Source organism: Chiloscyllium punctatum, chromosome 12, assembly GCF_047496795.1.
Source record: "Chiloscyllium punctatum isolate Juve2018m chromosome 12, sChiPun1.3, whole genome shotgun sequence".
Taxonomy (NCBI): Eukaryota; Metazoa; Chordata; class Chondrichthyes; order Orectolobiformes; family Hemiscylliidae; genus Chiloscyllium; species Chiloscyllium punctatum.
This window is the reverse complement of record NC_092750.1, coordinates 59,551,422-59,567,733: the sequence shown is the minus strand read 5'-3', so window position 1 is coordinate 59,567,733 and position 16,312 is coordinate 59,551,422. Positions and strand designations below refer to the sequence as shown.

The 16,312-nt window shown below is 41.8% G+C and overlaps 1 protein-coding gene across 1 annotated transcript in view; it reads left to right on the top strand.

The window, feature by feature from the left end:
- The window catches only part of lmcd1 (LIM and cysteine-rich domains 1), a 66,947-nt gene that overhangs the window by 36,280 nt on the left and 14,355 nt on the right, over positions 1–16,312 (top strand). Inside the window, exon 4 of the mRNA XM_072582649.1 lies at positions 10,409–10,783. Coding sequence (XP_072438750.1) covers positions 10,409–10,783 — 375 coding nt within the window. The remainder of the gene's footprint in view (positions 1–10,408; positions 10,784–16,312) is intronic.

The following is a 16,312-nucleotide window of genomic DNA, read 5'->3' as shown; positions in this document are numbered from 1 at the left end:
ATTGCCCAGAGGACAGTTCAGAGGCAACCACATAGCTGTGGGACTGGAGTCATATGTAGGCCAGACAAAGATGGCAATTTCCTTCCCTAAAGGACATTATTGACCCAGATAAGCTTTGCCAACAGTTGACAATGGATTCATGATTATCATTAGACTCTTAATTTTATTGAATTCAAATTCCACTATCTGCAATGGCTGGGTTTGAATCTCAGTTCCCAGTCATTAGCTGAGTCTTTGGATTAATAGTCGAGCAGTAATATCCCCATGTGCCCATAACTTGAAGGATTGCTTTTTTGAGAAAGATAATTTTAAATTTTCTTCTAGCATTTCTCTTTACAAATTGAAAAAGTGTTGAAGATGTGAAAAATGCCACTTGATGGACCGTCAAGAATCCTCTAATTTGGGAATGGAGAGTGTTTTCTGTTTTTAAAAGCCACAGGAAGTGAGGATAAATGTGATGGAGAGCCAAAGCTGGAGAAAGCCATGTGATGAAGCCTCCAATAACTGCACTTCATCAGAGTTGGTAACCCTGTTTCCACTGTTTTTGAGAAATTACAGATGGTTGTGTGAATAATCAATGAAAATTTTCTCATTTCTTGGGGAGAATACTGTGCAAGTCATCTGATATTTGCAGCTGACAAATAACACTAATGTTTTCAGATTATTTATTGACTTGTTTTTCTTCCCCGTTCCCACTCTGACCTAGTTCACACAGGCACCTCGAGGTTTCACACTGATCACCTTTTATTTTCAAAATTCACCTTTCTTTCAGAAAAGCAACCAGTTGCTTAATTTCTAAATCTATGCAAGTTGGATGGGCAACTAGGTTGAGCAGTAAATACTGGCCCAGCTGGCAATGCCCACATCCCATGAGTGAATGAAAAGGAATATACTGGCTAACTAATATGTCACAGTCTCCTGGGAACAGCCCACAGAAATTACAGATCATGGGGCTGGATTTTATATGGTGCCAAGTTCTGTGCCCCCCAACACCCCATAACATGAACTCAACCGTGAACACTGTCTCTGACACTTTTTGCTCAATGGTTCATTAATTGGCTCAGACTGAGACTTCAGACCTTATTTGGAAAGAAGTTCATATCTGTTCCTGTTAATGATAATAGTCTAATCATCAAAAGTAGCGTTGGCTTCAACCTTAGCTGGGACCACAGGCACTCATTGAAAAAGAGGTTATGGAGACCAACTGATGATAAGTCTGAGGCAGTAGCAGAAGGTGATTTGCAGACAAGCCCCAGTGAAGGTGATGTGAATTTTGTGTTGGGTGCAAGCTGGCAAGACCAGCTGGGGTACAGATAAATGAGGTTATATAATGTTTTGTTGGGCATGTGCATGGTGTGTACCTCTGGTCAGTGGAATACCCCTAAATAAAATATTCTCCCCAGCCATTCAACGTTGGACACACCAGCCCATCCTGACCTGGGCTCTGTCTTCCACAGATAAAATATTAATGGTTGCAGAAGGATCCTAGTAATCCTGGGAATGACAGTTCATCTGTTGCCTTGTAAACTAGAAGACTGGTGGGAAGGCACACAATGTATTTTATGAGCACCCATGCCCACACCTTCAAAGCTGCCAATCCAATCTATGTTTTCTGTTCTTTGCATTATCTAATTGTAGCAAAGTGATATAACTTAAACATGACAAGACTATCAAGTTACCTAATCCAAATAGCTCTGTCCTTTATTAGAAGATGCATCACTTAAAAAAATCTAACAACACAATTTGTCTCACGGTCAGAACTTGTCTACTTTCATGTCGAAATCCATTTCAAATTTTGTTCTGTTATCCCTTTCCTGTCTACATTAGCCGTTAATTTGATAAATTAATCACAGTCTTGCTCATTGAGTATTACCTTGAGTTGCCTCATTTGAGTACCTTGAACATACTCATTTTGGCTCCGGCCAAAAAGTGGAGTCAGCCCCCTCCTATGTCCTCTGAATTATCAGAGCAATAGGAAGAGAGGTGGGTATTTTGGGAACTGGATAGTTACAAGTCTGCAAACCTTCCTGCGAACAGGAATTAACCTCTAACATTACTACAGATTGACGAGAATTAAATTAACTTTATTTAAAAAGTTCTAGTGACCAGTCCAGAAACGGCTCCACCTGAGAGGAAAATGTCATTGTATTCTATGCTTCAACATTCTTGTTGCTGGGATATGGTATGTGATCAAACTCATCATGCCAGAGGAGAATTACAAATGTGCCTGAAAGAGAAGTAGTGTTGGTTATGCCAGTCGCAGCAGGAGTAGCAACAGTGTTGTTGTATTTCACACTGCCCATTAAGTTCATATCAGGGAGTCAGGGATTTTACTCCTAATTGCTATTTAAGTGATGGTGCTAGAGTGCTGAGCTGGAGTGTGGAAAGGATCAACCATGCTGTGATGAACAGCAGATTTAACTAACCTGCTGCTACTCGCTGTTGAAACTTATGCGTAAAAGATGCCTCTGTAACAAAGCATCTGGTATTCCTGGATTCATATCTTCAAGAGGAGGGGTGTAGAACATTGGCACATTCCAAAAAAAAAACATACAAGAAGTTTGACTTTTCTTCAGCCAAACAAATTAAACCAAATACTGTATGGGGATAGTGTGAAGAGATTTTCATTCCTGTTCTTGGCCTGTAGAGAATTGCTTGCACATGTTTTCATTATTAGTTCAGACTACTAGGAGCTATAAATCATTTCTTGCTGGCCCTAGAATCCATATTCTGAAGAATTTTAGTAAGATCTACATCCCATCTGCTATGACCCTCATGTCCCTGGCTCTGTGTCTGTGTATGCAGGAAAAATGGGCAAATGTGGAGCATTGATCTGTCTTCTGTAATGTTAGCTAATTATGTTCTAATCCCTGGCATAAAGGAGAAAGTGTAAAGTTCAAGTGGGACCCTTCAGCAAATGTTGGCTGACCTGGTGTGTATTTACAGCATTACACAGTTATGTTTCTTCCTCATTTAAGCTCCAGCTTGTGTACAGTACAGATTAATAACAAATTCCCTCAGCAGCTATAGATCTATATGTGGGCTTTTGACTATATAGGATGCTGCAGAGGCTCAGGAACAAGGGTAAAGCTTGTTGACATTGCTTTGCAATGTGTGTCTTGCACTTGATACTATCTAGTGCACTCTTGACATTGGTTGACAACCATAGCAAATGGAAAGAAATCAACACCGTGTTCTTGTTTGTTTAACCAGCTGCATTGTGCCACATCACTACATTAAGAGATTCTGAGTCATAAAGTCATACAGTACGGAAACAGACCCTTCAGTCCAACGGATCCTTGCCGACCCATTCATCTATTGTGAAGACTCATGCAAAAGACCTAATCAGTTCATCTGCCATTTCCTTACTTTCCATTGTTAATTCTCCAGTCAGTCTTTCAAATGGACCAATGCCCACTTTTCAACTCTTCAAATATTTACGCAACTCTTACTATCTTTTTTTTAATATTTGTGGTTAGCTTTCTATCATACTCTAAATTTTCCCTCTTTATTAATTTTTTGGTCATTCTTTGCTCTTTTTTATGTATCTGTCCAATCTTCTGATCCATCACCTGCCTTTGTACAGTAAATTTGTTTTTTCTTTAAGTTTGATGCTATCATTAACATTCCCAGTTGACGTGGATGATGGATCTATCTGTTGAAATTTTTCTTACTTGTGCTAAGCTATTGAGGAATCCACATATGTAGAGATTCTACATGGCCAATGTGATGTATACCCTTACATGACCCTTACTGTCAATTGGCCTCCAATGGCACATGATGCTTCTCTGTCTTGTCTCACGTCCTCCTCTGATTGCCCATCCAGGGGAATCCCTGTCGAAATTTCCTTGACTCATTCTTTCAATGAATCCTGTAGCATGGGACAGCACAGCAGTTGCTTATTTTTAGATGGGGTCTGTAGAAAATTTCCTGAATAAAAATCACTCAAGTGATGTTGAAATCTAGTTAAGTGTCCTAGAAAGTGTCCCAATGCGATTCAGAGATCCTTTTTACAGCTTCAGCAGCAAGAGAAGATGAAATGGGGAACCCATTAACGAACTGCTTGGAACTTACATCAACACTGTCTTCACTCCTAAAGGGCTGCTTGTTGTTGGGTGAGGGCAGTAGTTGGAAGTGCTAGCCACCAAAACAGTCTGCAGCCTTTTCAGTGAGAACTACCGGGTGTTTTAGTGGCAGTTAGCTGTTTAGAGGCAAGCTCCTCTGGGCAGTCATTCACAATGTAGGCTTTGACTCTTTGACCAAGATGGTGTCTTGAGCTGAGTCCAAACTAACCCTGTAGCTTAAGACCCCATCTGGGCCACTTCAGAGACTCTTTAAACTAAGGTTTATCAGTCCAAATTCCACCTAGAAGGGCAGAGATTTTTGGGAATTTTTTTCAATTTTGAATGCTGATCAATTTGATTCCAGAAGCCTACCGGCAACGTATTTCGTGTCTCAATGAGAAAGCCTTTCCAAAAAACTGGCCGAATTAGAACCATACAGCATATCAGAAATTATATTTTGGATTCTCTGCATTCAAAATTTAAAACTCAGAATCCAAGAAATGTCACAACACAGTGGAGGCCATTAAGCCTACTTTATCCTCAGCGACTCTCCAAATGCGCATGTCCTTCTGTAGTATTCTCCATACTTCTACCCATAACTTCATCCATTGCTCTTTTTCAAGTAACCACCTAATTCCCTTTTGGACTACTTCTATCAAAACAGCCTCCTCCCACCATGCCCTGAACCAGCGCATTTCGGATCCTGACCACTCGTTGCCTGAACCTTTTCTTCCCATATCGTTTTTGCTATTTTACTAATTATTTTAAACCTGCCCCTTGTCGTTGGCAGTCCTTCCATGGGTGTGGATAAAGTTACACCCCTTCAAAGTTGCATAAATTCAGAAAATGTGTGTGGAACCGCACTCCTGTGTGGGTAAGGTTGAAGCTCATTTAATGAGCAGCGTGGGAAATGTTTGACAGAAATTTCAGGCAATTAATGCATAAGCTCAAAGTTATGAAATTGAGTGTGAAAATGAGTTCAAATCATTCGTACCCAAATTGCCCTGCTCTTTAATGCAGAGAATTTACATACTTTGGCTGTTGTTTCAATGCAAGATAAAAAGAGCTTCAGGCTGGATAATTAACATGCTTTGGGATATTCATGATTGCTAAATTAAGCATGTGATAACAATGAGGGTTCGATCTTTGGTTCTCTGTCAGCAGTTGTCTGACTGGGCTGTGAACTGATCAGTAATAAGTGACACTACTTGTTTATGAAGTCTCTGGTTTTCATCATTTTTGGATGTATGATGCAAAGAAGTGCCCTTATTTGGGTAGTAGTTTATGGATGCAATCAACTAGGACCAGATGATTTCATACTTGTAGATTCCAGCTTCATCCTTGGCCTGTTTTCCCACTATCCTGATGTTTTCAGAAGTATGTTCCCATTGTGGTAGAGTGGGCGAAATGCATCTGGGTTTTCCAGCTTATATTTGCTACTTCATAGACCTTTCTGAAAGATGTATTGTTGAAACTGGATGTAATTCAGGTTTAACCAAGAAAGAATGCCAGATGCTGGAAATCAGAAACAAAAGCAGAAATTGCTGGGACAACTGAGCAGGTCTGGCAGCATCGGTAGAGAGAAAGCAGTGTGAATTTTTTGGATCCAGTGACCCTCCTTCAGACCACCTTCAGAAGGAGGGTCAACTGGACTTGAAACGTTAAGTCTGCTTTCTCTCCACAGATGCTGTCAGACCTGCTGAGTTTTCCCAGCAACTTTTGTTTGTGTTTCTGTAATTCAGATGCCGTCATGCATATTGGTTCCTGAGGATAATTATCGAAATGGCTCAGACCTATTGATGGTGAATTTCCCTGATATTGGTGTCATTCCCCAACAGGATCTGCAGGCTTTCTGAAACATCGTTTTCCTTTGTTACTCCTTAGTGAGTCCTGGGAAAAAGAGTGGATTTTGTACTTTTTCTGACTTCATCATCATTTCATCTATGGCATCTTGCACCATTTCAAATTTAGATGTAAGCCACTCATTGCACTGTGCATTGTTAGAGAGCTGGCCTTGAATGCTATGGCTACATATATTCACAATGTAATTAACAGTCTGATCACTACTGCTTGCTGTGTTCTATTTGAATTTCAGTTGGAGCAGGTGGAATGTCGTTGCACGGAGAGTGCTAATCCTGTTGTGTCTGGGTTACTTTCCAAGGGAGTAGAAGCCCTGAAGGTCCTACTGTCAGAGTACACACCATGCCATTCATTTTTCTCATCAAAACCTGTACTGTTCAAAGCATAACATGGATTCTCAAAGTCCTCATAGATTGGTATGTTCAGGTTGGCTTCAGAGTAGTCCACTTCTTTGAGCAATCTTGCCTTCATGAAGTGGGATTTTCTGAATGGCAACCATCACGGCTGCCAGAAATGCCAAGTGGACGATCCATCTCGGCCTCTGCCAGTTTCCCTCCAGCACCGCAACAGTACTGAAAACTTGTGGTCCAGAACTTGCCAAACCCCTAGCCAAGCTGTTTCAGTACAGTTGCAACACCAGCATCTACCCATGGAAGGAGAAAATTGCCCAGGTATGTTCTGTACATAAACATAATAGAACAAATCCAAACCAGCCAATGACCTCCACATCGGAATACTCTCAATCATCAGTAAAGTGACAGAAGGTGTCATCAAGAGCGCTTTTAATCAGCGTAGGGTCGACAAATAACCTGCTCAGTGATGCCCAGTTTGAGTTCTCCCAGGGTCACTCCGCTCCTGGTTCAAACATAGACAAAGGAGCTGAGTTCCAGAGGTTAGGTGAGAATGACAGCTCTTGACATCAAGGCTGCATTCAACCAAGTGTAGCATCAAGAAACCCTAGCAAAACTGGAACCAGTGGGTATCGGGGAAACCTCTCCGGTGGTTGGAGTTATATCTGGCACAAAGGAAGATAATTGTTGAAATGACACTACAAAGGCCAGTATCCTGTCACCAAGGCACCTTTTATTTAAACATGGAAAGTCCTTGATACTGATCCAGCTCCCTCAGAGCCAGCTGTTAGAGTGTTAAGATGTTTGACATTCTATTTCATATCTGTCAGCCAGTGCTTCCTGATTGGATCAGATGAACAGCCCCGATCGGGAAACTCATGTTCTATGATGTCCACCTGGCTGACTTCGTCACATCCCACCTCTTCTGAGTCTGAGGATATAGGCCGGTTCTTTTTCTTTGAGCTCCTGCTGGGGTGTTTAGCACTAGGTCAGATGCCTCCAACTGTGCATATTGCAGCGTTTGACACACAGCTCGCCACCAAAGTGGCTAAATCTGCATCTAGCCCTGGCCACCAGACGTAACTTCTCGCCAACATCTTCATTTTGGAAAACTTTTGATGACCCAGGTAGAGTATCTGGCGGCGACTTTTGCTTGAACCAATCATTGTTGCTCCCCATAGTAATACGGCTTTCTCCACTGTGATCTGGTCTCTCTATGACCAGAAGGGTTTCTATACTGGTTGTGGTGGCCCTTTGGCTTCCCCCATCACCACCAGCTGCCTCAGTTCAGTCTGAACTGAATCTTTGTGTCCAAAGACTGATGTTATCAGCTGTAACTGGATGTGTGCCCATAAAATTTAAAACCATTTTGGATTCTTCCAGTGGTGGTACCATTGGTGGTGTACCTGCCAGCAGGAGGGGGTGCATTCTTTATTCTCTACTTGACCTCCTGGTGGAAGTGTTCCAACTTCTAATTATATGCTCATAGTATTAGAGCCCATTGCTGAATTTGGCCTGAAGCTTTGGGTGGCACTGCCTTGTCCTCTTTAAGTAGACCTAGCAGGAGTTTATGGTCTGTTATTATGACAGATTATGTCCGTAAAGGTATTGGTGGAATTTCCTGAATCTAAATATGACCATTAAACTTTTCTTCTCTATCTGGGCATATGTACACTCTGCATTAGCCAAAGTCCTTGATACACACACTACTGGGCATTCTTCTCCAATGGGTCACCTTCAAGCAGATGTTACCCCAGTGCTGTACCGGGAGGCATCGCTTCTCAATACCAGATCTCACCTGGGATTATGGTGTGTTTATGTGTGATAGAGGATGATAGCTGTTTCTTAACTTTCCTGAAAACTATGACTTGGCTTGGCTACGTGACCGTCTCCAAAGCAGACCCTTTTTGGGAGCTGAAGGAAGCCAGGTGATGTATGAACTTCCTGTCATAATTCCCCAGCCCAACGAAAGATGTAAGCTCTGTAAGCCCTCACTTGATCACCCAACCCGCTCTTGTCAACTTCGTAGCCAGGAAGGTCACTTGGGGTGCCTGGAACACACTTAACGCATGATGCCAGAAATGTTTACCCCAACTCAAAGATGAATTTTGTGAGCAAATTTCTTCAGGATATTTGCTTTTGTTGCCACTGAAATAACTTTAGAGAGATCAGTATCTAATCACCAAGTCACCCTTGATTTTCACGTGGAAAACCGTTGACACTGATGCAGCTGCTTCAGAGCCCATCTCCAATCTAACCACTGCCGCTTGATATTCAATGGTGTTACCATCACTGAATTCTCCACTGCTAACATCCTGAGGGTTACCATTGGCCAGAAACTCAACTGGACTTGCCACATGAACACAGTGGCTACAAGAGCAACTCAGAAGCTAGGACTACTTCATTGTGTAACTCACCTCCTAACTCCCCAAAGTCTGTCCACCATCTATATGGCTCAACTTGGGTGAGATGGAATACTTCCCACTTAGCTGGATGGTGCAGCTCCAACAGCACTTTAGAAGCTTGACGCCATCTAGGACAATGCAGTCCACTTGTTTGCCACCACTTCCACAAGCATCCACTCCCTCCACTACCGATGCTCAGTCACAGCAATGTGTACTATCTACAAGATGTACTGCAGAAATTCACCAAAGATCCTTAGACAGTACCTTCCAAACCCATGACCACTTCTATCTACAAGGACATCAGATACATTGGGACACTGCCACTTCCAAGTTCTCCACCAAGTCACTCAATATCCTGACTAGGAAATATATTGTCATTCCTTCACTGTCACTGGGTCAAAAACCTGGAATTCCCTCCCTAAGTGCATTGTTTGTCTACCTACAGCAAATGGACTGCAGCAGTTCAAGAAGGCAGCTCACTACCACTTTCTCAAGGGCATCCAGGGTGCAATAAATGCCAGCCAGCCACACCCATGAGTGAACAAAAAAAAATGCAGTGTTGATTTTAGTGTGCCAGTGATTGATTAGGCTGAGGATAATGATGAAGCATTTTTGTGCAGCTGCAGTTTGCCCACACATGGGGCAAATATTTCTCTGAAGAGTGCAAAACATCAAGCCGAGCAGTGTGAAGAGCATTTTCTAAGCTGTACCAACAGAGCAATGTAGTTGATGTGTGGAATCTGCAATGTGGTTTACTATTGATAGTATACTCACACTCAGTAATGGAGACTGCAGACTGTCATTATACCAACATAGCCAAGCACTAGGGACATCTGTAACCATGAGATGCACTCCAGCAACTTGGGAAGAGTGTCCTGTTACTTGAGGATATGTGTGATAGAGGATGCAAAATAGAAGGTGCAAAAAGAATAGAAAGCTGTGCCCCCTCTCCTCATCCCACTTTCCCAAGGAAGCTGAACTGTCATTGGAGGAGTGAGAGTTCTACTTTAGTTATTTATTTATCCATTAGACATGCATGGACTACAGCCAAGAAAGATATTTCCTGATGTTTTACCAGTAAATTCCTGTCCAGTTACTCTACTCCAACTCTTTGAAATCTTATGCAGCCCATGTGTATTCAGTCTGGTGTTGCTCGGTGCCAAAACAATGTCTGTTTAAAATGATAATAAGAATTATCTTTTTAAAATCTTTTCATTGTCATTGAAATTTTAATTGCATGTAAAGTATTCCAGAACTGTCTTCAAGAGGAAGAAATTTAATCAGTGTGATGTACTGGAGAATAAATCTGACATGATAAATAGGTAACAATACTTTAATGAGAACTGAATTTTAATATAATAGGAGTGGACAGTGTAATCAGCAGAGAAATGTTCCAAACAACACAATATTTGTAGAATTCCATTAGTGCTTCAGAATGAGTAATATGCAGACACCAACGATTGGCAATAATTTATTGCCATTTATAGTAAAACTTTACAATATGAAAGAAAATGTTTGTAAAGCGTAAGAAGCTTTATATTTTGCAGTCTGAAGTGAATGAAATGAATATTTTATCTCTGCACATGTTATGTTGTTATTATAAATTAAAATGAAATTCTGGCATTAACTTGGCAAGAATTAAAGCCATGTGTTTGATATTACACTTCAAAAATCTTTTTTTTCCTCTTTTCCACCCCCCACCCCCCAACTCTCACTTTCCACTTGCCAGGCTATTCATTATATGGAACTTATTCCAAAGGAAATGCAACCAATTGCTGGCACAGAAGGGGCGTACTATCGCCGTAAGCAACTAATGAGGCAACTGCCAGTCTACGACCAGGATCCCTTCCAATGCCATGCTTTGTCAGAGAGTGAGGTGAAAACCATGGAGGAATTTGTCAGGAAGTACAAGAGCGAGTCGCTGGGAGTTGGAGAAGTGGCACTGCCAGGCCAGGTGGGTAGTGCCAAAGAAAAAGCTAACCAGAAGCAGAAAATCGAAGCCACGGGGCAATTTGGCAATGGCAAGATAGCAAAGGGGGAGCCTCAGCATGGTCCTGCTTCAACCAATGGAACGCCGACAAAAGCCCAAGAGAAAAATGAATATGTGAGTAATTAGTGTAATTTGGCTTAAATTGAAGTCAGACATCAAAGTATGAAAGAAATAAGATACTTGTGGATGCATTTAGCTTTCATGTGTATTTTAAACTTTTTTTTTCCAAAAGAAAATAGCTTCTTTTGGCACATGTGAAACCAATTATTCCAAGGTACACATCAGGAAATATTCTTGCTGCTCTTTTAGAATGATTGCGCATTTCAGCACAACTACTTGGCACTTTGATTTTGTGCACTCTCGTGAAAAGGTTCAAAGTGTTTTTATTGTCCTTTCTATTTTTCTGTCATTCTCTAACTATTTCTTGCTCTCTTCTTCTTTCAGTTTTTCTTTTAACGTCCTTCCCATCATTTGCTGCAACAATCACAGTGTTGAGAATTGGAACTTCATGCAGTTCACTGCAAGTAGCAAATGAAAGCAGAGCTGGGCATCTTTATTTGTGCGTCTGTCTTTCATCCCTTCAGTAACCTGGAGCAAGTGATTGACAAGCAGTGTGTTTTACAATCAGCATTTATTTAGTCATTGAAGAAAAGGAAAGATTAGATTAGATTACTTACAGTGTGGAAACGGGCCCTTCAGCCCAACAAGTCCACACCAACACTCCGAAGAGCAACCCACCCAGACCCATTCCCCTACATTTACCTCTTCACCTAACACTGCGAGCAATTTAGCATGGCCAATTCACCTAAGCTGCACATTTTTGGACATGGGAGGAAACCAGATCACCCAGAGGAAACCCACGCAGACATGGGGAGAAAGTGTAAAGTCCCCATTGACAATGACCTGAGGCTAGACTCGAACCTGGCACCCTGGTGCTGTGAGGCAGCAGTGCTAATCACTGAGCCACATGTTGAAACGGTTCAGAAAAGATTTACAAGGATGTTGCCAGGGTTGGTGGATTTGAGCTATAGGGAGAGGTTGAATAGATTTGATTAGATTACTTACCGACCCTCTGAAGAGCAACCCACCCATTCCCCTACATTTACCCCTTCACCTAACACTACAGGCAATTTAGCATGGCCAATTCACCTAACCTGCACATTTTTGGACTGTGGGAGGAAACCAGAGCACCCGTAGGAAACTCAAGCAGACACTGGGAGAATGTGCAAACTCCACGTAGTCAGTTGCCTGAGGTGGGAATTGAACCTGGGTCTCTGGCGCTGTGAGGCAGCAGTGCTAACACAGATCAGGGCAAGGCAAACTTCACCAGTCTTTGATATTTGTCATTCTGCCCTCTTTCACTTTTAATACAAGTGGGGTGACCTTTGAAGCTTTTACAGTTCACCGTGGCTCAAGACTAAAGGAAAATGTTAGATTACCTGTTGTCTTCTGATGCTCCTTTCGTATTTGCATTTTATTTTCAAAATTTTCAAGAGATCCTTGATTTTCTACTTTCTGTGCTAGTTATTAAAGAAAGGTTCCTTTCTAGAAGACTTAAATGAAAAAGCTCTTTCTGAAAACCTAGTACTATAAATTTACAACTGTACCATTGTGATAGTTTTGAACAAGTTTCTGCTTGTCCAAAATGCCTGATTTGAATAGCATAGTTGGTGCAGCTTAATTCTAAGTCTTATGAAAGGTGAAAAACAGAGACCTATATTGTTCATTCTTTTGAGTTATTAAAGAAAAAAGTTAAATGCTACGATCTGAAGTGGCATTCTGTTTAATTATCGTTTCGGCACCTCAACACTGAAGTCATGAACAGGAGTAGATTATTTGACCACCCAGGCCTGTTTCATGTTCAGTCAGACCTTGATTGATGTGTACCTCAACTCTACTCACCTACCTCAGTTCCGAAGCTTTTGATAGCTCTACTCCACAAATCTCTTGGCTCGCCCAGCTTTCAAGGTTTCTTCATTCAGCTGCTAAACCTCATCAAGTTAAAGGTGTACCAGCTGCCAGTTCTGCCTTGGTTTGACATCCTAATGGCCTGATGTAGCGGAATAGCCTACTCACAGATTGTCCAAGAGGAGTGTATGCATCGAAGAACAATGAGCTGAATCTTACCTTTTCTTTTGGCTTAGCATCCATTTTGTCAAGTTTCATTGAGAGTTTCACTCCATTAGATCTAATAAGCTTTGCTATTTATCCAGACTGGCTTCATTAAGTACCTATTAACCCCTAAGGCTTATCCAATTCTAGCCTGAATCTACCACTTGTTGTATTCTGAACAACACGTCCCTATCAGAATGGACCAGCACCCTGGCACTAGTGCCATCTTTATAAGACTGCTGCACATGGAGGTCAGTTCTGTCAGTCCAGAACTACCCTGTCCCCAATGCATGGCAGATAATGGGAAATTGGTGCCTCACATTATGGACCGGAAGTCCTGGTGGATGGAGTGGTGCAAAAGAGAAGTACTATCCATCCCCAGGCAGAGGAGGCCACAACCCTACTGGCCTAGTCTGAGGTTGCCACTCAGGTCAGTGCAGTCTTGGGCATCAGTAAGAATGTAAGGAAGTCAGTGACCTGCTTCACTCTGCCAGAGCAAGTGCCACAACTTTCTTTGTGCTACCTCACACTCGCTGTATTTCCGCTCCTGCACCTACCTTGCACTAAGACTCGTGCTGTCTTATTTTCACTCTGCTATCAATCACTTTTATCCACCCAAATCTCCCACACCTCTAACCTTCTGTGTTTCCTAATTGCTAGCTCGAGACACCTCACCATCCTTCCCTACCTGCTCCAGCAATAATGTCTGTGCCAGTCACTTTCATCTCTCTCAATCACTCCAGGAGGAAACAGCCAACAAGAGAAGAAATAGTCAGGACAGGTGATGAGGTGCCTGGCATCGTTTCATTTCCCTTCAAGGAGTGGCTGATTGACTGTGTATCCATGCCCCGGAGCTGCTATAGGAGCTGCCTTTGACTTATTATACAGGGGCCTCCTTACTGAAAGCTGTCCCCCTTTATTTGACAGAGGCCTGCTCACAAGTTTCCTGGCTTTGTGTCTGCGCTAAATAGCAAGGCAAAACAGAATTGCCGTGAGTCTCGTAGTTCTGGCAAATGAGAGAAAGTGCAAAATGCAAAGGCATGGCAAGGAGGGATGCGGTGAGAATCCAGGTGCACTCATAAAGGGTGAGCACTAAGAGAGGACCAGCATTGTATCCTGTGGAAAATGTCCAGCAGCCGTACGGCAGTCATTGGTGCTACTGCACTCCGAGGTTATGATTGAACTGCAAAAGCCTGCTCTAAGTGTATTGGAAGTGTGCCCATGATGATGAAGCTGTCAACTGCCTTTAGCCAGGCTCGTGGATGTAGAGAGTGTGTGGTCACTGCACACTGGTACTGGGTGTCCAAGATGAGCTGGAGTTGCCAAATACCTGCTCACACTTCCATTCCGAGAACTCTTGGCACTAGATTCCTGATGGCGGAATGTCGAATAGGAAGCTAATGGAAGTGAGGTGAGAAATGTGGTTAATTGAGCTGACAACAAGCTTCATTGATATCTTATTGCTTAAGCGACAATCTTGTCTTGACATCTGGAACTTTGTTGGAAAATGCATCCTGTTACTCCCAATGTTGAGAGAGGTCTTGCTCAATTTCTCAGGTGATTCTCTCAGATTGCTCACTGAGAGCTCACGTTGTTCAGGCCCCTATCAGATTCCACCTTATATGTTTTTTTAAAATTTCAGACAAAGGACACATTGCTGGTGAAATGTCACTCCCACTACCATGGGATTGAATGATGGGGATCAATTGGGATGTTTGACAGATAGCTATAGAGCTGAGAAAAGGTCGATTTTTGAGTCACAAATGTCATTCAGTGTGTGAAAATTAGATGCTATACCTCTGAAAGAAAAGCACAATGCTGAAAAATCTCAGCAGGCCTTAGATTATTAAGATTACCCTCAATTACTGACGACAATAGTGTTACAATTCAGCAATGTCAGAGTGACAAAATGCACCATTAAGCCTGGCAATGTAATCTTTTATATAACTTTGCTAGGCTTCGAAGTCCATCTATTATATTATGGTTTTCCCTCCTGGGACAGCAAACATGGCTCTTAAGACCACATAAAAAAGCCAAGTCTGTCGTATTCAGTGGGAAGTTGAATTTTGTAGAGGCAATATAGCTGTAACTTGAAACAACCACTTGAAAGCACTTGTAATGATGAATGGAATACAAACCTGAGAATGTCCAGCTGCAAAACAGAGCCTGGCTAATATCAAGCGTTTTCGGAAAAAATCTTAGAACCTGAACTCCGACCCTTGCCCTTCCTGAACCACTAATTACAGTAGAATTACCAGGGTCTGACTGAATTGAAGTCAGATGTACAGAGTTACCTTTTATGATGAGATTAATTAATAAGAGGGGAAGTGAACTGATCTTGAAAATGTACAATAGGCAAACCTCAAATACATAACTCCGTGAGAAAATACCAGTGTAATTTCAGATTGCCAGCATTCACTTATGATGTGATGTATGATTGGTCATGGTTTCCACCAACTGTATTTAGAAGATGTTGTTTTCTTGTTGATGGAAAAGAGTCACTTATTATCTTTGCATTCATATATTTGCGAAGAAAGAGTGGGTATTCTTCTGGTGCACATTTTGCCATTCCGATGGGGTCTACAATGCGTGAGCAAATTGTGTCATCGTGCAGTGCAGGAGAGGGGAGATTTTTTTCATCAGAAGTCCAAAGGAAAATAAATCAGTTCCAGAAGTTGGGGGCTAATATTTTGAAACCTCCCATTTTGAATTGAAATGTATTATCCTCAATAGTTCAACCTTTCTGTAAAGTTTGGAGGCTTTCCTGCTCCACAGGCCATTTCATTTTAGATTCTAAAGTGATTAGCAATCTTATTATGTTGGAAATTGCAACCATGTGTAAAAATGTGAGCCATAAATAGGCGAGTTCATGGATGCCCCAATCCTAATTGAAACTAGTTACGGTTCAAATTATGAGCAGGATGATGTATTGCAGATCTCAGTTCTGTCTGGTGCACAGTGAGGGCCACAAGTGATGACTTTTTGCGACACATGTCGTAGCCAGACTAGAATGTGATAGATGGCAGATAGTCATCATGTTTGGAAGCCTGTTAGTACAGGTAAAGATATTTGTTGAGGATAGGGAGAGAATAAAAGTGTGTAAATTGATCTCTGGCTATGCTTGAAATTACATTCCTTGCCTGGTGGCTAGCTGATTACATTCAACACAAAGAGCTCACTGTTAACTTCCAAAATTCTAACGTTTGCCTTTTTAGAAAAGTTTAAGGGTTTTTTTTATATTGTCCTGTTTACCACTTTCTTCAAACAATGTGACATCTCATCCCAAGGAATGCACAGACCTTTTATAAATTTGCATCTAATATTTCAGTTGGTACAAGGCTGACTTGATACTCTGAAGCCATCAAGGCACTAATAGGGGCACTGTATTTTCTAGTCTCCATTCTTTGTTGAGCTGTTATGCAAATGCTTTAAGATTCTGGTAGATGTGACAGCTTCTATGCTGCGATAAGAAAAGTATGGTGCTGTCTTGCTGTGCTGGGCAGTGTTCCTCCCTTTATCCAACACCATCAA